This window comes from Anarrhichthys ocellatus, unplaced genomic scaffold (genome assembly GCF_004355925.1).
Source record: "Anarrhichthys ocellatus isolate YVR2014 unplaced genomic scaffold, GSC_Weel_1.0 scaffold15, whole genome shotgun sequence".
NCBI classification, from domain to species: domain Eukaryota; kingdom Metazoa; phylum Chordata; class Actinopteri; order Perciformes; family Anarhichadidae; genus Anarrhichthys; species Anarrhichthys ocellatus.
In genome coordinates, this window is record NW_022280045.1 from 7,169,066 (window position 1) to 7,190,793 (window position 21,728).

The 21,728-nt window shown below is 41.0% G+C and overlaps 1 protein-coding gene across 6 annotated transcripts in view; it reads left to right on the forward strand.

The window, feature by feature from the left end:
• The window catches only part of kcnn1a (potassium intermediate/small conductance calcium-activated channel, subfamily N, member 1a), a 47,658-nt gene extending 29,321 nt beyond the window's left edge, over positions 1-18,337 (forward strand). For 2 of the 6 annotated variants that reach the window (XM_031854554.1, XM_031854553.1), the window contains 6 exons: positions 7,820-7,961; positions 8,385-8,495; positions 9,947-10,074; positions 10,553-10,561; positions 12,622-12,691; positions 13,955-18,337. In XM_031854554.1, the coding sequence (XP_031710414.1) occupies positions 7,820-7,961; positions 8,385-8,495; positions 9,947-10,074; positions 10,553-10,561; positions 12,622-12,691; positions 13,955-14,260 (766 nt within the window). In that variant the 3' untranslated portion in view covers positions 14,261-18,337. The remainder of the gene's footprint in view (positions 1-7,819; positions 7,962-8,384; positions 8,496-9,946; positions 10,075-10,552; positions 10,562-12,621; positions 12,692-13,954) is intronic. The other 4 variants (XM_031854555.1, XM_031854557.1, XM_031854556.1 and 1 more) reach the window with 3 other exon arrangements.
• The last annotated feature ends 3,391 nt before the right edge of the window (positions 18,338-21,728 follow it).

Below are 21,728 nucleotides of genomic sequence, written 5' to 3' on the forward strand. Positions count from 1 at the left end.
ATATATGAGTAATGTTGCGTAGTTCAAAGCTAGACAGGTAAATGAGGACATTGTTTCCATTGTTTAACAGTTTCTTAAATCTGTTCACTCTGGAAGGAGGAGTATGTGCTGTGCTGAATGCAGTGTCTCCAGTTTTTGTTTACACCCTCATATGTGTCCTCATCCCCCTTCGTCCCCTCCTCTGGTAAACATCAGAACATCCTGAACGTTTTCATGTTTACTGATCAATCCCATCATTCCGGGTAGCAAAATACATCAAATTTGTGGGGGAAAAAAGAGGCGCTTGTTTCCCAAAGTGCTGTGTGTGACTTTGGTATCTTCTGTTAAACACGCCGTTAAACTGTCACATTGACCGCGCTCCTGAGCCAATCAAAGGGCAGTACGGTGTGGGATTGGACGAGCACGGAGTCTACCTGGAAAATGCCTAGATGGGGGGAATGAAAGACACATAACCAGGGGGGACAGAGAGGGGTGGAGTTGGGAGGGATGCTAATGTTACAGTAGATGGGTTCAATGCTGGTCACTGGACCGCTTTCTGTTCTTTCTTGATACAGCCCATCTTCAGAGCTAACCTACCTCAACTAAGCTCCTTAACTAAGCTCTTTTTGGTTTCTCCCTCACAACCATAAGGCTCCCTCTCTCTCTTACGCCTGACTGATCCTTTGCAGATCTCTTACTGTACCCATCTAAAGTGGCATGCTTTGCAGTTTTCCCTCATCTCTCCCCACTACTGATTCCTCGTCCCTTTGCCTTCCCTTATCCATAACAAGCAGGCCTAATCCGGCCAGAACTCAGTTACACACTCGCATGCATGCCTTGCCTGCCTCCCTGGTCTCTCGCTCCTTTTTCTCTTTAACTGTTATCTAATTATTTTTCCACTCCTGTTCTAACTCTGTTATTTGAAACAAAACGCTCTATTTCGATGTGAGACTGCTGTTTTTCACCTCGCTTTCTCGGGTGAGGACCCGTAGGCAAGCTCTCAGAAAGTTTAGCTGACTTTCCCTCAGAGCGCAGCACTGGATTATCAGGCTTGAGTTACCAGTCAGCTACACCTACAGCAAGCTCTGACATCCAGATTGTGTCATTGCTTGGATTTAGACAGCGGCAGCCAAGATCAGACCGTCCGAATGTCTAACCAGAGAAACACACACTGATGCATCTTGAACTTTCTCACACAAACAACAGGTTCACATAAATTATTGAGCTAGATTTTACAACTTTACAGTTTCCAGGGTGCAAGTGCAACAATGCTGTTTCTATTAGTTTGTGATTCGTTTAAAATTCAGAATGCCACGAAGTGGGTTGCAACAAAAAGGCCTCCTTAATCTCCTGGCTAAACGGATGATGACGACTTTGAAATGTATGCAATATTTCAAAGCATTTATGTCCACAATTGATGGCAAAGATGTGGCAGACTTTGAAGAACATGCTGAGACTTCAATCCAACTCCCTGTGGGCCTAACAGTGGGCTCCAAGGATCACAAAGTAAAATGCATACTATGCATTTTCAATCTACAGTAAGCGGCTAATACACCTTTGCACAAAGTCGGATGGATTTTATGCAAATTGCTGCCACCTCAAGGACAGGTGATTCTCTATGGTTTGATGACTTGATCTGATCATTTCTTTTTAAACTATGCACGCTCTGAAGGCATAGTATTGATTGCAGCCTATGGAAAAGTCGTTTACAGAGCCCGCAAAGCATGTTTGCATAACGGAGAATGTGAAAGTTATAATCACCAGAGATATGATCTGCGCTGAAGATCAAACCAGCGCTGTTCTTTGTTCAGAGACTGGTGGCAGTAGCTTAAAGTGGAAGGTTCCTTACGATTGTTGTTATTTACACTGTTAAACTGCAGGACTCGTGTTTTTGCTCACTTGTGAGTACTGCATTCCCTCAAACTTTGTAGAAGTACCTCAACTAAAATCTATTATCCGTTAATATTAGAGCTACAATAAAGCTTTAATAAGGGATGAAAGGGAAAAAAAAGGATAGTCTGAGTAGACCTAAAAAACACGGATATTTTGCAAATTACATTATTGCACATATATTCTTATTATACACTTTATCTTGTTCCGGCAAGGGTGGTCAACATATTTCAAGACTTTTTTACCTTCTTAGTCATTGTTCTGATATTATTAAAATAGTGGTTTACTGTATTTTTCTTTGCCAAAAAAATTTGAACAATTAAATAGATTGCTAATATGAGATTTGTATGCAGTAGGATTAATCTCGTACCTTGCACTTATCAATCAGCATTCAAACAGTTAATATAGAATCAGAGCAGACTAAATCCGTTCATCATTCGTCTCTACTTTTAGACGTGTTTTGTCAGATTTAGAGTGAGTTTCTGTTAAGGGTTTCCATGTTTCTCACCGCAATAAACAAAGAAGAACAAATTGCTTGAGATTAAATCCCTACTGAATATGAAAGACTTAAAACTTTAAAACCATGGAAACTCAATGAGCAGGCATTTTCTGGGGCGCCTGAATAGGATAGGATGAACATAATGCCCATGTGTCTCGCAGCAACAAATGTGGGCAGTGTTTCTGTAGACGGTCGGCTATCTCGTGGGTTCCAATGAGCGAGCGCTTCCTTAAAACAAAACTTGGCATTGTGGGCAGAAGAACAGCAGATTAGGTATTTTGTGGAGTGCTGAGAGCATTGGGAAGAATGGGAACATGCGAGTAAATGCTTAGGTGTACTTAGTTTGCAGTGGAGGAGGAGGAGTGGTGTTTTAAAGCTTGATGTGTCCCCCTGAAGGTTGGATACACGGAGTTAGCAGCAAAGTGAACTTAACCACTACTGGGTATGTGATGAATGCCCTTGAGCATATCATATCTCGGAGCAAAATACCTTTTTTTTAAAGATTACATGGGGACTGGCGTGACCTTGTTTACAGGGACTCACTGTTGAGTTTTTAGCTTGTGTCTCCCGTCTAATTCAATGAAACATCTGTAATAGGCCACTAACTATCTGATAACCCCCGGAGACAGGGGGTTGTCAGGGGGTTATCTTCATGAACGGAGCCTCCTGTCCGGTGGATTAAGAGGGACAGAAAAGGCCTGACTTTGTGAAGTGCTCAGCTGAGATATGAAAGTTTGTAAAGGTAGTGCCACAAGGCTGTTTCAAGGACTTACATTATCTGACATATTTTACTTTACTATTTGTCATAGTTTGACTTGCAGATAATCTCATTATTAATTTCAGTGTAGAGGACTCTTTGGAAGTTTTCATCCAGCATCTTTAAAATGGATGAGAATCACAAACACACCCACTTGATTATTTCTGGCAAAGGAGGCCTGGAGGCTGCAAAATCTGCAAGTCAGCTAAAGCGAGCAGGTTTTTTACTTTTGGATTCACAGCTCAGTTGCTTGGCAGCAATACATTATTTATAATTATTAAAGTGCAAACATATTGGTGCAACAAAATCATTTCATTCCCCGCAACAAATAAAATGCACAATAAGTCGATCTTCATCAAGAGGTTGGTTTCTGCAACACAAGTAGTCTCTGTCTTGGTTTATATTTGTGTTATTTGGCTAAAGTACAATTCCAACACACCTTGTGAGACCACCACTCCTCCATGTTTGATTATCAGACGAGGCTTCATGGTGACATTCAGCCCCTCGACTGGTCAAGCGTGTGTAAAGATTCCCTGACCGAACCCTTCCTTACAGTGTAGTCGAGCTTTTTCAGTGTCCACACATTACAGGGAACCGGGGAAGGACGGCAGATGTGTGTAAACGTAGGGTGATTCAAGGGGGAATGAGAAATACACGTTTTTTTTCCAAGCTGCCATCAGCGTTGTGCAACTTTCCAAACAGTGCTGTATGTGCTTATACTTACAAAATAAGTCATGTGTGCGGCTCTGTAAGGCTGTTCTCTGGCACAGTTGTTCCTTTTAGCTAAATGCTAAAGTCTGCATGCTAACATGCTCACATTGACAATGTTAACATGCTGATGTTAAGCAGGTATAGTGCTAATCACGCTCACCAACTTAGCTTAGCGTATGAGCATGCCAACATTTGCCAATTGACAATTAACACAAAGTACAGCTGAGTCAGTGAATATATATGTTTTTTATACTTCTATACATTATAAAGTGCTTATATTATGAAATTGTTAGAGTCCACCTGGAGTGTGCATCTGCCGCTTGCTTTACTTCACTTATTGGCTGAGCTGTTTTTTAATTAGGTCATCATCACTTTGAGTTTAATCTGCTCATGTTTACTACAACTAACACACTCCCAGAGGAGCATCCCAAGTTATTTGTCCCCGAGTAATCTCAGCCAGCGCTCAAATTCATTTATATCAACAAGACTTGCACTCGTTGAAAAGTTGTTTTAATTTGCTTTTGAAACCAAAATACAGGAAGAAGAGGGGAAGTGCTGCAATTGTACGCAGGCGATAGCGGCAGAAGGTTAGCTTTTGAATGTGGAGGAAGTCATTTGCTTTTCTGTGACAGCTAACCGGCGTAGGAAAGTAGAAACAGAGGCGAGTTTGTGGTTCACCGAAAGGAATTTTGAAACATAGATGTTAAACATTGACATTAAAAGTCTCTTTCCTCCTAACAGAGTGTAATACCTCAAACAGCTCTCTTCTGCTGTTCTTGTGTTGAAGTAGTGTGTCCTGCTGGTTACACAGATGTCATGTACAGTATGTGAGGCGATTCACTCCAAAACCAGATAATAATAATAATAACCCTTTTAAGAATGACGCCTAAAATTTTAAGATATTTGCTGATAATAATCTGACACTTTTCAGTGAAAAGCATTGAGATTGAAGATAGGTATGTTGCATTCATACTAACTTTTTAAGCATAAAAGCTTTCCTTTTGTAAAATAATAACAAAATATTATATATTGTAGTGTTTTTAGTAGCATTCCGTCAACATTTCAAATATTGCTGTGTGTGTGTGTGTGTGTGTGTGTGTGTGTGTGTGTGTGTATGTGTGTGTGTGTGTGTGTGTGTTGGCAGAGGTAAGTGTGTTGCTCTCTCACATTTGAACCATCAGTACGATTCTGTTTTTGTGTTTTCAACTTTGGCCGCGGTGTTTCTTCAGGACTCGTCTTATGCATCATGAACTCATCTACTAAACAAAGTTAAGATATTGGATGACTGAGAATCATTCATGAGTCCACATGAACTGAAAACATCCCGGTGTCGACAGGACCAGTAGATACATTGGTGATCATTTGAAGAGATGGACGAGGAAGGCTGTCGTCAGCGGTTCATGTTGTTGACTTGTTCGGTTGCAGATGGAGCCATTGAGATTATTTGTCTTCAGTTGTGTGAATCGTGCTGTACTCCCTCCTCTAACCCACCACAGATGCAAAGTTTCAGAGCTCATTTGGATGCTCAGAATTATTGTATATACAATACAGAAGTGGATAAAAGCATCATCTCTGAAATCGCTTCAGTAATTGATTTCAGGATAATGCTTTCGCTGCGGAGCGTCTGTCAGGGAGAATTTAACAGCGGGGGATGTACCTCTTGTCCTGGAATAGGTTGAAAGTGGTGCCAGCTCTTCCCCATGCTATTCCAAAACTTGATACAGTATATTGAGAGCCTTAAAATGCTATTGATTAGCTCCCCATTCAGCCTCTGTCTCTATTCCCACATTACTGTTTCTGCTCTTTTTTTTTTTTTTAGAGTAGAGAATTATTGAAATATGGGTGTTGAAAATATATTTCCACCATTAAAAAAAACCAGATAATAAAACAGGAAGCATTCTCTAAAATGTTTGCCTTCTGCATTTTTGTCAAAGCATATCTATGGGGGTGTATTTACAACAGCAGGCTGCTGTAATAATACATTGTTCACGGCGCTAAAAGGTGCAGCACATTTCTGCCTGCCTTGAAGACACTGATTCACTCTCTCCTCGCCTTGATGGCAAGATGAATGAAATTAACATACTAGTCACTTGTAATTACAATATTTTGCCAGCTGATCAAGTTTAGCCCCCTGGCAGCTATCAAAGGGCAGCTGGCGAAGTGTTGGGATGCAGGTAAAAGAGACAGGGGTGTCAAATTCAATGAGCTTCTCCCTTTGTTACTCATCCGATCCTACCCCACTGTTTACAAATGAAAGCCCGTCCACGAAGACGTGTAGTCCCCTTCCACCTGGTGATACTGTAGTATTTTTCAGAGGTGGTTTCATCTCTAAATGGGTCTCAGGTTTCCCCCATTGCTCCCCTGCTCTCAATATACTGGTTTTGAAGCATGCAGGATACAGACATCTTTTTTTTATTCCTGCATGGTATTGCACAGACTGCTTCTCTGCATGTCATCTAGCTTGAAAGCCACTGACTGCACACTTTTTTTGTCATTCTGAGGGGAAAAAAAAAAGAAGTTATCCTAGTTACTTTGCCCATGAATACACATTTGTGAGAGTGGGAGTTTTAAGAACTCGCGGAAGGCATGATTAGTTCATTTATAATATTTGATGACAATGAACTGTCTTGGAGGAGAGGGAGGAGTGTGCATTTACCTTCGCTTGGAAAGGAAAACTTAACAAATTCTGTACTTGTGCATTAATTAAAGGTGATTGTTCCGGCCATTTTGAGTCCACATGCTGGGTCACTGCTGGATAGTTCAAAGTCTTTAGTGATTCCTCATTGGCCCAGTCAGAATCCCCTTTTAGAAAAGCCTTCACAAAATCCCAAGAAAGAAGACTCCATTGATGTTGTCTTGTCAGAAGGATGTTGGTGAGATCTTGTCTAAAAGGGTTTAATGAATATTTGACTTTAATTCCAAAATTAAATCTTATCTGATCTCCTCCTAGACAGCCCATTGGGAATAATTAAACAAGTTGAATGAGGGTGGGTGGATAAGGCAGATTTGCCTCTGTGATGGACTTTTGTCTTGCTGCAAAAGGTATGGGAATGTCATCATCAATCCAGCTTTGTACAGTGTGTGTGTTTTCTTTATAGAAACATCTCTGCATATGCACTGTGGGCCTTTGGACTGACAATTCAAGCATAGCTGTCAGCTATTTTCAGCAATGTTTGAAGTGATGATTTGCATTGCCAAACCTTCTTTTTTGGGGCAGCGTAAATTCTATGGAGGAAGATTTTGCAGCAAACCGTGACCAATAAGCCAATTGTTAGTTTGACTCAATGCAGCAGTATGTGCATTTTTGGATGCTCGGTCATTACATCTGTTGGGTTGTCATATTCAAATCAAGTTTGACCTGCGGTGCTCTTTATCCAGTCACTTACAGTGACACGGCCCCTCTTTTTGGCATTTGAAACATGTTGGCTACAGTTGTAATTTCTATGCAAATGTCTGACAAGAGTAAGTAATTTGGCCCTTTTCAATGCTCCTTCATATCATTCCTCTCACCAAATATTTTCATGTTGACACTGAACATAAAACATATGTTCAGTGGTGTTGCTGAAATCATTCAATCAATTTATTTTGAAAAACTGAACTTATTTGCTTCTTTTTCTGCCTACATTCCTACCCATTAAACATGTTTCTCCATTAAACTGTTTCAGGTAGAAATTACCCGGAGTCAAAGAAGAATAGGACTCATAGTGTCTCTTGTAAATACATTAAACGTACTTTTTTTTTTTTTACTCAGAATGGACTTTTTTTAGACTCTGTGCCGAACTGGCTTTACAAAACAGGTGTAACACCTTGCACCGTGATTTTTCTCCTCCTCCTTGATCTTCACCACCTCCACCTCCTCCACCCACCACCGCTGTTCGGTTCACACAGCACCACGTCGTTCTCCAGCATGCTCACGTTCCAGAGACTGTGTGCGGTTTTACTCACTGTGTGTATCCCACTTCTGCTTCTCTTCATCACTCCAGGTATCACGACAAGCAGGAAGTGACCAGTAACTTCCTGGGAGCCATGTGGCTCATCTCGATCACCTTCCTCTCCATTGGCTATGGGGACATGGTACCACACACGTACTGTGGGAAAGGCGTGTGTCTGCTTACAGGGATTATGGTGGGTTTCTGTGTTCTTCACTCAGATAAACAGATAGCACCCTCACAGGACAACTGGAACAGTTATAAAACTAAACCTCAGAGCTGAGGTACATTCTGACTGAGCTACATTCTGACCAGGACTGAACCTACTGCAAAAACAACCACAACTTTGAGATAACTTTGTATATAATTTTACTCTGGTAACTTTTATAGAGTTGATACATATGTGAAGGTTTTTATTCATTTGTGATCGACATTTAAAAAAAGATTGTCATTGTGAAAAGACATTTCATGACTTTGAGCTGCTATGTCTCATTTCTTTACTGGTTATTTTAAAAAATTAAAAAAAAAAAAAAATATATATATATATATTATTAATGTAGCATTTTGAAAGCTCACAAACACAATGTTTTGTTTGTTTGACCATGTCTTTGTGCAACAGGGAGCTGGTTGCACTGCACTGGTGGTTGCAGTTGTAGCCAGGAAGCTGGAGCTGACCAAGGCTGAGAAACATGTCCACAACTTCATGATGGACACACAACTCTGCAAACGAGTGAGTCACAGCATACCAATGCATTTAGTTACTTTGTTTTTTACAACAGGGTGCCTGCATATGATTTCTGTGTGATTTTCCTTTTTTCAAACTGTGCAAGTTGTCTCATCTTTAGAGGCCTAAAGAAAGAAATCATGTATAGTGGGATCCAAACACGCGACACAGAGGCCAAAATAAAAAACTATCCAGAGGTCATTTTTATACAATTTGAAGACTGTTTAGGGACCCCAGTATGCAGAAATGTTCAAATACACCATTTTTAGAATCAGCGACAATAACACAACTATACTGCATGCAAACAATGGCCATTTGCCCAGAACTGCATGGGATTATCATAAAGTGTACATGTCTGTAAAATGGAGACATGTGGACAACCGTAGAACTCATTATCATTCATATATCTAGAGGTGAGAGGTCAAGGGATCCCTCCAAATATGTAGTATTAAGTTGGGATTCAGCCCCCTTCCGACAAGCTACATGGTTGGTACCAATGGATTCAACAGGTCGTCTAGTTTCATATGATCTTCACTCTAGCTTCACAACTGAGGCAGCTGCAGCCTCCAAAAGACAGTATGTTGGCTGGGATTGCTGGCAATCTGGCGGGTCTCAGCGGGATAAGACAGAAGAAAAAATACATTTCTGCTCCATAACATTGTTAATTATCCTGCGGCTTTTTGGATTTATCTCGAGATCCCTCTGGGATCCTGACCTCCAGTTTGAGAGCCACTGGGTTTTGGGGCGTCCTCATTACACATCTGTGCAAATGTCCAATGTCGATACTAAGTTATTTAGGCCGGCGTTTTTATAACTCATTGGTTTTATGTTGATTTCTATGTTTGACCATCGCCGGACATTCTAATATTTCATAGTTTGTATTTTATGTTACACTTTGTCACTTTGGTTGGCTTGTTACTAAGACGAGGCCTATAACTCTTGTATTTAAAAGTGCTATAGAAATAAATTATAAGAAACATTAAATATGATAAACATCTATTCATAGAAAATGAAAACTATTGATTTCTGATACATGGGGGCTTGGACTGAAAGGGCTGAGTAGTAGCCTCTGGAGGCTGCGTTACGCACAGGTTTGCAGCCTGGGCGATAATAACCGGAGGAATGCTGAGAGCGCGCTGCAAGTTGAGCCATACAGAAGCCTGAGAGCCTAATATCATTATATTTTACCACCTGGTGCCTACATTTTGTGTTTTCCTCAACATAAATAAAAACATTTCCACCATAAATAAGTGCATGAAAAGAATGCAGAAAATAAAGTGTTTGACACCCTAAATGTCCTGGTGGATGACCCCCAAACCTCCATCTTCTTAGACGTCCCCTCTATGTTGAAACAAAATGAATGCGCTCGAGCCCCTGTTGGATATTTGATCTAGTGCCGACACTGCCCTTCAAGAAGCTACTCTACATCTCATGTCTTTTTCAAACTTGCTTCGCAGGTAAAGAACACAGCTGCCAATGTACTCAGGGAAACATGGCTCATCTACAAACACACAAAGCTGGTCAAGAAGATAGATCACGCCAAGGTGCGAAAACACCAGCGCAAGTTTCTCCAAGCCATTCACCAGTAAGTCCTGCTCTGCTTTTGTTTCGTGTTATTTCGTGTAATACAATGGGTGTTGTTCAACACCAACCCCCGAGGGGAATCAAACTATACTATGTTATTTAAAAATATAATATTTTAGCTGTTATTTGTGGTACATGATATTTAGGATGTATTATCAATTGTTGCATTGCTAATAAACTGAAATGTAGACATAGCTGAGAATATTTCTAGCGTTTTAACAATGTCCTCTTCAAGAGTACCATTTCCTATGATTGTTATGCTCGCACACATGTAAACTATTACACTCACACATACATAAGCACACACACTGCAATCTAGTGTAATGGTACTCCCTATTCCCCTCCCCGTCTCCCTCTCCCTCCGACCCCCTTTACCCTGTGCTTACAGTGAGAAGTGTAATGGTTTCACTCGTTTCGTGAATGTTGTGGGGTTAAAACTCTGTACTGTGTTCTGTCTTTGTTTTGCTCTATCACTGCAGAGCTCAGAAGTAAGTTGAGTCTTCTATGTATCCTCCTCCTACTGTTTCCTCAACATCCTCCTCCTCTCTCCATGTCTGCGTTTGACATGCATGAAAAAAAGCGTTTGTTACCACAAAAAAAAAAGAAAAGAAAATGCTGGATGCTGGATTGTTTTTAGTTTTTTTAATTTATTTTTCTCTTTACTTCAATGTTCCATTTACTTCCCTTTCCCTCCCATCTCCCCTTTTGAATGGAATGAAAAAAATTCAAAATAAGCATCAACATTTTGCCACTGGTGTCACAAGTGGAAGGTTGTCTGGAGAGAACGTGTGAAAGAAAAAAGCATCGTGCACAGAATGAGCTTGGAGCTTTGCTGGTCAGAGGTTCATAATCATCTACGATGTACTGTATAATGTTGCCCATGATTAATATAGCTGCTCTGGAGGCTATATTAACCTGCATCAACAGAACTCATCCTACACTTTTGATGGTTTTGTGATGACATGAACTCACACACGCACACACACACACACACACACACACACACACACACACACACACACACATTAACGTAATGTAATTCTAATGAGGTCTAAATGTTTGTTATAATATTGATTTTTGCTTTGTTTTATCCTTATTATTTGAGATCAAATGCCAAAGCTTGCACGTGACATTGATGACAGCACAAAAAGAGGAGACACAACACGGGTTGTAGTTTTGAAGAATAAATTGTACTCAAAATGCATTACACTAATAAGTAGTTTTGGCTTTTAGCCCCTATTCTTCGACAGCCATAAGGGATAGCAAAGCCGAGCAAACAGACACATACGAGCTGAAACGGCTTCCCACAGAGATAGAGCCGTAAGCGAGCAGTCTCACTCTGCTCTGATATACTGATTTGCACATGAATAAATGCCCTTGAATGTCATCCTGTCTCATAATTTGCCGAACAGGGAAATTCTTCCCCTCACACATCCAAATGATGGCTGTGTGATGCCACCGCTAACAATGACACATTATTCGCATCAGCGTTAACAGTTCTTACAAGGCCCTAATGTATTTGATTAGAGATAAAGAGGCACAATGTTGAAGGCATCACAAAACATGTCCGATGTATCATTGCACAAGTTATTTGAAATGTCTATGTTGCCGTATGTTCAGCAGTGTCATTAGACAGTTTATTTCTGGCAAGCTTCATCTTTTATCTGTGGCATCCACACACACACACACACACACACACACACGCACACTGTGAAAGACTCATGTTTCATTGTGCACAAGTCACACGCAGTCACCGCACGCTTACTGAATGACCAGTGTGTATATATCTCAAGTCCTACCACTGAGCTGTGTGTAGCACTGACAAAGGGCATGTCATCCTTTTCTTTTTTGATGTCTTACTTTTGGGTGCAAAGAGATGGGAATGTTTTGATTTCAAACATAGATTTTGGGATTTTCTTGTATGGAAGCATATTGCATTCTTGCTGGAAAAAAAGCATCATGTTTTGTCATGATAATACATTTTTGGATTATGTTGAGAATGCAGCAAATAAATACTTTTCAAGGTAAAGAGTGCTACTTTAAAGCACTATTGTGAAAATATAAAAGATATAAGAAGTTATAACAAAAGAACAAATCCAGATAAAACATGATAAACACTGTCATCATTTATTTTATTTTTTTCAAAATGAGCGTGGTATGCTTCTGCAATTTTGCATGTTTTGGTTGGTATTGCATTGACAAAAACCAGGAATGCTTGTGTGTATATATACATATATATTTCTATATACGGTATATGTATACATAGAGATATGTAAAGTACATATATTTACGATGCATGCCGGCAGTCCTTTCTTTTAAATGTCTTCAGTGAGAGAGCCCGCCTGATAAAACATGTGTTGTTCCTCCTCTTCCTCCTTTCTTCCCTATTGGCCTTCTCTGTCCCTTCAACACCCCCAAACGTCTCTCTTTGCCCCACTCCTGCAAACATCCCCTCTATTCCCATATTCCCTCTTGCCACTCTTCTTTTCCTTTGTCCATCTCATCCTCCTCTCCTCTTCCTGCTCCCAACTCCCTGGGCCTCCACTAGGCTGCGCAGTGTGAAGATGGAGCAGAGGAAACTCAATGATCAGGCCAACACCTTGGTGGACCTGGCGAAGGTAAGTCTCCCATCTGATGTGACTTTAAAGTGTCTTACTGTTCAATGTAGATCAACGGTCTCATTTTTCGAGCCTTTGTGGGCTCTAAAATCACTGGAGACAGCAATGGAAACCAGCAGCTATCCCTGAGTTCTGCTGTAAACTTTCACTGTTCAAATCAAATCAAACTCAAGACATTCCTGTTCCCGCTAACATCTTTCGGCAATGAAACGAGTTTGAGTAACCTGAGCCTAACGCACGCCGTAAACAGTACCTGGCTGTAAGAAGGTGAATGCAGTCATGCCTCGGTAGCTTCTGTCCTGTTGTATAGACGTCAGCTGACCCACCAGAGCAGAGCAGAGAGGGGGTTCAAAGGGAGGTGCATGACTGCAGCCTCATTTGATGTGGATGGCATTTGCACTCCAGTGTGTATTTTAAAAGGTTCTGAGGCCAACTCCTTTAATGTGTGTTTACTTGCCCTTACTCTGCTCGATGGTCAGGTCCATCTGTGTACACCCTACAGTAGTTCAACGGCTCAATGTCTCTTTGTTAAACCCTATGGTGAAGTAACCCTTTCATTTCAGGCTTAGACAAAAATCATTTGATTTCTGGCTTAGACAAAAATCATTGTATTTCTGAGGAGTACTAATGTCTGAAAAAGGCCTTATGATGAAATAGTTTGTGAGCTCTACTGGTGACCATTAAATTTTATGTCACTGGGCATTAAATTTGTCATTGTAAAAAATAGAATTATACTGTAGATTTTATTATATATTTTATAACCTATAAAATTGCCATAGTTTGAATAGAATTACATGCTGATACCAGGCATGCATTAACACTGGCCCTATTGCATCCATTGTGGAACAATAAGTGCCTAAATTATGGAGACGCTTTTCATTATATGAATGAGTTGTGTAAAGCATATACATAATGCATTGAAGACCTTCTCAGGCTATCAATAGATTGGAGAAGCTGGTTGTGAAACGGTGGGAAGATAAAAATTAATGCTGACTTGCTGGAACTATACAGCTTCCTGTCAGTGTCCTTCTCTTCAGACTGAGCAAGTAGGATTTAGACCATAATTTAATCTATATACGTTTTTTTCTCTGGCAATGTACATATACTGCACCTCGTATTTAATTTGTTGCATCTCTCCTTGTGGATATTAAGTCGTAAAACAGATTTTTATCTTGTCTCTCACTCCTTTGTCTGGCCCTCCTCCTCTTCCTTCTTTGTCTTCTTGCACCTCCCCAAACACATTTACTTTCTCTCCTTCATTAGACCCAGAATGTGATGTATGACCTGGTGTCAGAGCTGCAGGAGCGCAGTGAGGAGCTGGACAAGCGCATCGGCACATTGGAGGACAAGCTGGACTCGGTGACGGGCAGCCTGCAGGCACTGCCCTGCCTCATCTCCCAAGCCATAACCCAGCAGCAGCAGGAATTCCTGGACGGCTTTGTTCACCGCTTTCGGCCCGCCTCACTAGCCTCGGAGCGCTCTGAACGCTCTGAGCGATCCTGGACTTCCACCGCCCGTAGGCGGCGCTCTCCCTCCACAGCACCACACACGTCCTCTGATAGCGGATAACCTTGACGAACCCACTGCAATCACCTTCGAGCCCCACCTTTCCCAAACCAACTCGTCACCTTATTCTCTCCCATCCAAAGCCGTCCCTGTAACCACTGGCGAGTCCATGTCTGGACTGATAATGAATCCATATCTTGACCCCAGATCTGATCCTTGCCCCTATTCTCTCCCCTGTCATCAAATCCAAAAGCCAATTCCTCTGTGACTGAGCCTCTCGGCACAGCACAGGACTGGATCAGAGCTACTCCAAAAGAACAAAGAAAAGCAGACAAAGACTTAAATCAAGAAAACACAAATGCATCCAAAAAAAAGAAAAAGAAGAAAAAAATTAAATGACTGAAAAACCGAGATAAAGTAGAGATATGGTTTATGTTTTAGCCATTGTATGGCTGTTCAAGTTAGCTTTTTTGTAAAAGCCCTTGTATAGTTAAAAAAAAATGACTGAGTTCAGGGTCGCATGGGGTGAGAGCTGGCTATCACACCGGAGAGTCCTTAACCACGAGGGGGGAAGTTGGTCTGTGGAGCCTCGGCTCACCTGCTGGTCCTCTGAGGCCACGGAGGACATCCTTCCACCCATCCGTCCGTCTACCTGTTTGTCTGGTGAGGAGAGCGAGACAAACCATTGGATTTCCCTTCCAAAAGACTAGTGTCATGGATTCTTTCCCATAGGTTAGGGTGAAAGCTTTAGACGAGGCTATAAAAGCTCTGACTTGAGGTCAGTGTTTGAAAATGCACTTAAGGGGAAGGAGAAACTGTCACACAAAAGAAGAGCAAAGGGGATGCATATGGCATTACTACTGGGTAGGAAAAATTTACACAGTTGCCAACTTCAAGGTTTCAGCTTCCTTGTTCTTACCAAGGGAAAATGAGAGGGACTATCTTTTTTAGTTACATATTGACATGTGATTTTTCAGTGCCTGAATGTATAAATAGTAGAGGGTTATTTAATTACTAATTTCAGAGCTTTTTTACGATGTTAACAGTCTGAATACAGCATTGCATTCCTTTTTCAGATACATTCCTCTCCAAAAATTTAAAGAAAATGTCTTAATGTAACACATAACATTGCCTCCATTACACAGCAAATCTAAATGTTTTGAAAATCTTTTATTTCTTCTATTTCTACTAACACCGTGAGAAATGAAAAAGTTCAGAGAACAAGCAAAAGTGAGACGGACTGAGAGAATATTTGTGAGTGCGTTTGTCAGAGAACGAGTTCACTTTTAGCTCAATGCTGCACACTCATACACACAACTATGAAATATGTAGTCTACTTTTCTCACCACCACTAATTAGAGCTTCCTGTGGTCTTCAGATAATGGCATGGCTTGAGGTCTGCTGGTATATACGGCCACACAGGCACACATCACTGGTCGAACTGAGAAGCCAACCCTGCCCTTTGCATGGTTCTGTGCAAAAATGACAATGGAACACAATCTTCCTCAGAAGGCTTGATGATTTTACATGATTTTGATTTTATTACATTTATTTTTGTTTGATTGTTGCCTTTTTTTTTCTTTTATTTATTTCAAAATTTGACTAGGATACCTAGGGTTTTTATAGTTGCATAACCGAGAGAGTTGCAGTAATGTGATTCTGTAATGCATTCCCTGTTTAAAGTACGAGGTGAAGAAAAATCTACAACTACAAAAGAATCCTGAAAGGATACAAATTTAAAAGGAATAGTTTTGGGCAATGCAATAATTGATTTGAGTCGAGTGTTGGATGAGAAGATTGATACCATTTTCGTTTTCGTATGGTAAATATGAAGCTACTGCTAGCAGCCTGTTAGCTTAGCTTAACATAAAGACTGGAAACATGGGGAACGGTTTGCTTAGCTCCTTCTAAAACACATTATACCTTGTTTATTTAATCCGTAAAACACCTGCAATATAAACAGTGCAGTAACGTTCCTGCAGTCTGCTCTGTTTGCCTGGCATCCTCATGTTGACGACACAACTCCAGGGAATAGGCCTTCCATAAAAACACTTGTCGTTCATACACTTTTTGTACGGACTTAATTTGATGGCTTTGGTGCTTGTAAGTGGATTTTGTTACCTTTGTACAGAGCCAGGCTAGCTGTTTTCATACGTTTTGCCTTATTTATGCTAAGCTAAGCTAACCAGCTGCTAGCGGTAGTTTCATATATTTACGGAGAGTGGTATCAATGGTCTCCTCTAAGACTGAACAAGAAAATGAATAAGCATATTTCCCGAAATGTCAGGCCTCTGTTTTGTCTCTCCGAAAGACATTGAAACACATTCACTATGATAGAGGAGACATTGGAACATTTTAAATCTCAAAAGCATGGTGTTTGAAGCATCCTAGAGTAGTGATGTTTGAAATATTTAAGATCTTTAAAGTGATTTCTTTCCAAAGTACATAAAAAAAGCAGATCAGGAAGTCAGCAGGTTAGCGGGCTAGCATGCTGTCCAAAAGTAGTTTGAATGGTAATCTGAGTCCCAAAAGAATGTTAGTGCTACAAGTCATTTTTATGGCCCCTTAAGTTAACAGACAAATAGGATCCTTATTATTTGATGCATCTTAATTATTTCCAAGCTGCTTTGCGTTGAATCAGAGCAAAGTCTAAACCCTGTGAGACAGTGAGCGAGACCACTCTCCCACAGGCTCTGGACTCACCAGAGAGCACTTCATTTGAGAACATATTCAGTTTGCTACGAGAGGAACTTAATCAAGCATGAGTATTAGCTTTTTTCCTTTCAACTTGAGTTGATGAAGCATGACTCTTTACTGCCCCCACCTCTAGCCACTTCTCGTACAGTGCTACGCTACACCCTTCCAGTAGGAAGGGATCTATCATGCCATTACAGTCTCCGTTTCAATCAGTGTCGTCCAACTAGTCAGGACGGCTAATGGAAGACTATCTGCTTGATTACGGCCTTACCTGCCTTTTCGGATCCAAGGTTTGCATCTCTTCATTACATGGCAGGTTTAGCCTCGCGTTTGTCATCTGTCATTAAGAACATCAGTCCCCCACACGCAAAGAGGATTCCCAAATGGCCTGCAGCAAAGACCATTGAGTGGTTTGAATGAAAAAACAAACAGAAAGAAGCAGGGGAACCGCCAGGTCATGTTCCATGTTGCACTCAGTGTGTAATATTCAGTTACACAAGGAAGGATCCCAGATTCTGAAGTGTCCTCCCCAGAGAGATGTGAAGGTGCTGGTGTTAAGCACTTCATCCTTCATCAGGCAACAGGAGGGAAGGTGAGACAAGATTGAAAAAAAAAAGAGAGATGAGAGCAATAGCTAATTTACTGACGCGTTCGTTTTGGCCCAGGGGCGGGGGGGTTGTGAACAGCAAGAGTGGGTGTCCTGTAAATATGACCTCATTGTAGATGTCGCCAAGTAAACGGGACAAATGGTGAACCGCGGGGGTTAAAGTAGTTGGGTGCAATGCACAGCATGTTGCAAGTGCAGTAGACAAACAGTCGAGAAAGGATACAAATGATTTTAAATTCTGTCAAATTAAAGATCATATTTGATTAATTTCACACCTTTTTCTGCTGATGGAGGTATAATCAGGTTCTGTTTTTTTTTTATCCTGTTGTAAAGGTTTGTTTTCTTCTTCACTCCTTATCCTGTCACCAACAAAGTCCTGCCAAAACACCATTCCAAAATTGAATAAAGACCCGATTTTCTCGACCAGAAAATAAAAAATGCACAGTATTTTGTAGTTAAGTGAGGAACATTCATGATGTTATTCTGATGATGGTAGATGAGTCAAAGTGATAAACGCATCCCAGAGTCTTTTATTATCCTGAAAAAGTAGGCTTTCCTCATAGAGCAGGAATCAGAACACACTTCTACTGAACAATAACGGAGTGAAAAAACCCCAACAAGTGAAGAAATGTAACCCAATCATTGTTCTGTGTACACTGCCACATGATGCATAATGTACGTAGTAGCACTGGAATAAATCAACTTTTAATGGATGGCAAATGGGTTTAACATGTTCTCTGTAAACTGTTTGCTGTTCCTTCATTTTGCAGGTGAACTTTTGTCCTAGCAAGGAGAGACACCAAGGTCAAATCATTAAAGACTATCTTCAGCTATGACCATAACTCTCTTCTTCTTCTTGGCAGCGAATAGACAGACCTTTAATCTGAAATCACTTCTTTTGCTTTATTTTTTCATTAAATCAACAAAATAACAATCTGAAACTTTTTCACACAAAGTCCACCCCAAGGAGAAGGGAAAGGACAGCAGCTTAAAGCCAATTGTGACAGTGGAAGGTGAGTTGGCGCATGTGTTGACAGATACAGACATCACACGTCTCTTCCTGGAAGACTGTGAGGCAGGGACATCCTAAAACATGATTACAGGGAGGATGTATTGACATAAACTTAAACATCGCTCCAGAGGACACACAGCTGCTGAGGCGCTGTTCCAAGGTGAACTATGGGCTGTAGGCAACACGCACGCACGCACACACTGAGCCATTAATGTTCAAATAACAAGCTACTATTCATGTCCACATGCACAAACAAGGCTCGGCCTGGTTAATTACAGCCAAATCAGGAGGGGCTTGGCAGCAGACCGGTATCCCACCAGAGTGGCCGAGTCAGTCACCCTGTAGTTGTAGCTATACAACCCCAAAGACATGCTCCTCTGCTCATCGTCCCTCCCAATAGTGCAGCATCATTAAATTAAATATTGTGTTCATCATTTCATATATGATAAGAGTAATGTGTGGTTTCAAATGTGCACTCATAAGAATGTTGTTTCATAGTAAAAGACTAAATGGAAAATTCCGACCAATTTATCCACAGATACTCAGCTTACTTACTTACTTAATGTCCTGAGCAGATAAGCTTCTCAGTATTTCCTGCTGTAATAATGTCCATCTCCTAATGAGCACAGTTATTTCATCCAGCTGTTACTTATTCTTGTGTTGGAAGTGTGAAAGGCAAGAAAAAGGGAATTAAATTACCAGAGATCTCCCCTAGAGGGTACTGGAGATGAATCCACAGCGAGAAAAGACAAGAGGGGCAGGTTTCAGAGGACTGAGGATGACCCTCGGACTGGGGAAGGACAGGGGGGGTTGAGGATCATCCGAGAGTGTGAAAAGGTCCTTCGGGGACAGCTTGTTCCAAGCAGGCGAAGTCAATTATTGAATTTATTACAGGCCTCACTTTCCTCTGCCCTGGGAGCTCATAGGTAGCTGCTGCATTATGCTTAATGCCCTCCCCATCACTTCCAGCTAACGTGGTTTGGCATACACTTGGGGATATCAGAGCGAATAGGAGTATTGATCTTGGTTTTGGCCTTTTTTTAATGCACAATGCTGTAGTGGCTGAGGGTGGGTGTGAAGGGCCTTTTAATTCCAACAAATGTTTTTTGAGTGTCATTTATACCAGCATTAATCACTTCTCTCGTTCTACTTATCTGAATCTCTTCCTCTGTTGCTCGTTTCTCTCTCTGAGATCGGAGGCAGAATGAACTGCCTCCGATCTCACTGGGATACACACACATAATGTATACATGTAGCTTTCCATCTGTCCTCCACTTGACAGCATCATTTCAGCTAGAAACTCAGATCTATGTTCACTTCTCACATCATATGCAGTTTTTTTTTATTCGTTATAAAGATTAACTTTCTCTATTCAGCCACCAATACTTAGATCACTCACTACTGCCTCGTCTGTTGATACTTGACCACCCACTATTTAATGACGCACTCAAAGTTTGATTTGATTGATACTTTTGACCCCTTTGAAAGGAATATAAGGCTATTTATTGCCATAATACAGTGTTAGCAAAAGCAAAACATTGTAAAGCCACTTTAAAATGTCAGAAAGGCATGGAGGTCAATGGAAAGATTACCTTATACGCAAGTCAAAGAAAGTTTATTTGTATTGCACCTTTCGAACACAAAGGCATAGAAAAGCATACATACAACATTTATAAACACCAAAGCCAAATTTCTGCCGCATGGTGCGATTCAACTCTACTCAGTTTTGGTCCCAGGTCTTTTTCTTGATTTCATTTTCCACTGCAGATAGTACAACCTCAATGTAGCTGGGATTCTTAGCTGAAAACTGCCATGGCATCATCTTTAACGCGACAGAAATGCAGTGTGTTCTCTCATGTCAACGTCTGTAGCCTTCTTTGTCAATTGACATGCATGGTGTGGTATACAGGCGGGCATTTTATTAAATCTGAGTGGAGTTAATAAAATAAATTCTAGATTGGCTATTGAGATATGATGCAGAATGTGCTGTATCGTGCATGTGATGATTCTAGTGACAATTCTCTCTGACCAATCAGTGGTCCGCAGTGATTAAACTCCACCTTTTATCGGCTCAGCTCACACACAACCTTGACCAAGTGATACAAAGAAAAGCACCAGGTGATATCCACTTTTGCAAAGAACGGTTCCAAGCGAGTTGAGTGGAGCTGTGGTGTACCATGCAGTGGAAACGTGGCATTAAACTTGTTTTATCTTTGAGCAGAGCCTGACTAGCTGTTTCCCCCCTGTTTACAGTCTTTATGCTAAGCTAAGCTACAGTTTACTAGTTATGGCTTCATATTGACCGTACAGATATGAGAGTCTCATCTGACGCTCAGCAAGAAAGCAAATAAGCATATTTCTTTAACATTTGCTTTCGCTCATTTGACATCGATTTAAACTTTTGATTCATGACTTATTTCAGATGTATCACATATTTATCTAACACAAGACAGGGAGACCTGTATGTATGCTCTGTTTTACATGTTAGGCCTTTGCTTACAGTATACACTCCCGATACACGACTCTCGCATTGTTCTGCTTATCATTTGCAGCTGAGCAGGCAGTAGAGGACATGCACAGCAACAACAGATGAGCTATATAGCCCCGGGCCAAGGCCACTGGTGGGACTGTGTACTCACTTGAGAAAGTGGGTGGCATTATGTTTTTACTGTACTGTATTGGCTGGGAGTACTGCAGTGTGTGTGTGTGCGTGCTTGTGTTTGTGTGTGTGTGTGTGTGTGTGTGTGTGAGGGTGGAGAGGGGGGTCACTACAGATGTCCTTGCCTTGAGCTTTCTCTATCTGCGCTGCCCTGGAAGAATCGCTGGCACAGAGTGACGTCATATTATACAGCAGGAGTCGGATACACATCTTAATGAACAGAACACATGTAGTCATTGATAAAGGGGAGTGTTGCAGTAAGACGGAACGGAAAAAAACACCTGCACTTTGCTACATGGAATGATATCACAAAATCAGGGGGAATTTGATCAATTTTGCTGCTATTTTATTTCTATTCTTCATATGTGACAAAATAAACGTCATAAATAAATGTCAAAAAGATATAGGGCAACGATGTTCACCGGGTTAGCCATATTTGGAAACGATAAATGCAGCAGAGGAAAGGTAAGTAAGAGAGACTGGGATATAGAGAGAGAGCAAACTCAGTGAGGGAGAGAGAGGTGGCGATCAACCATCTAAGTGAGAAACACAGGAT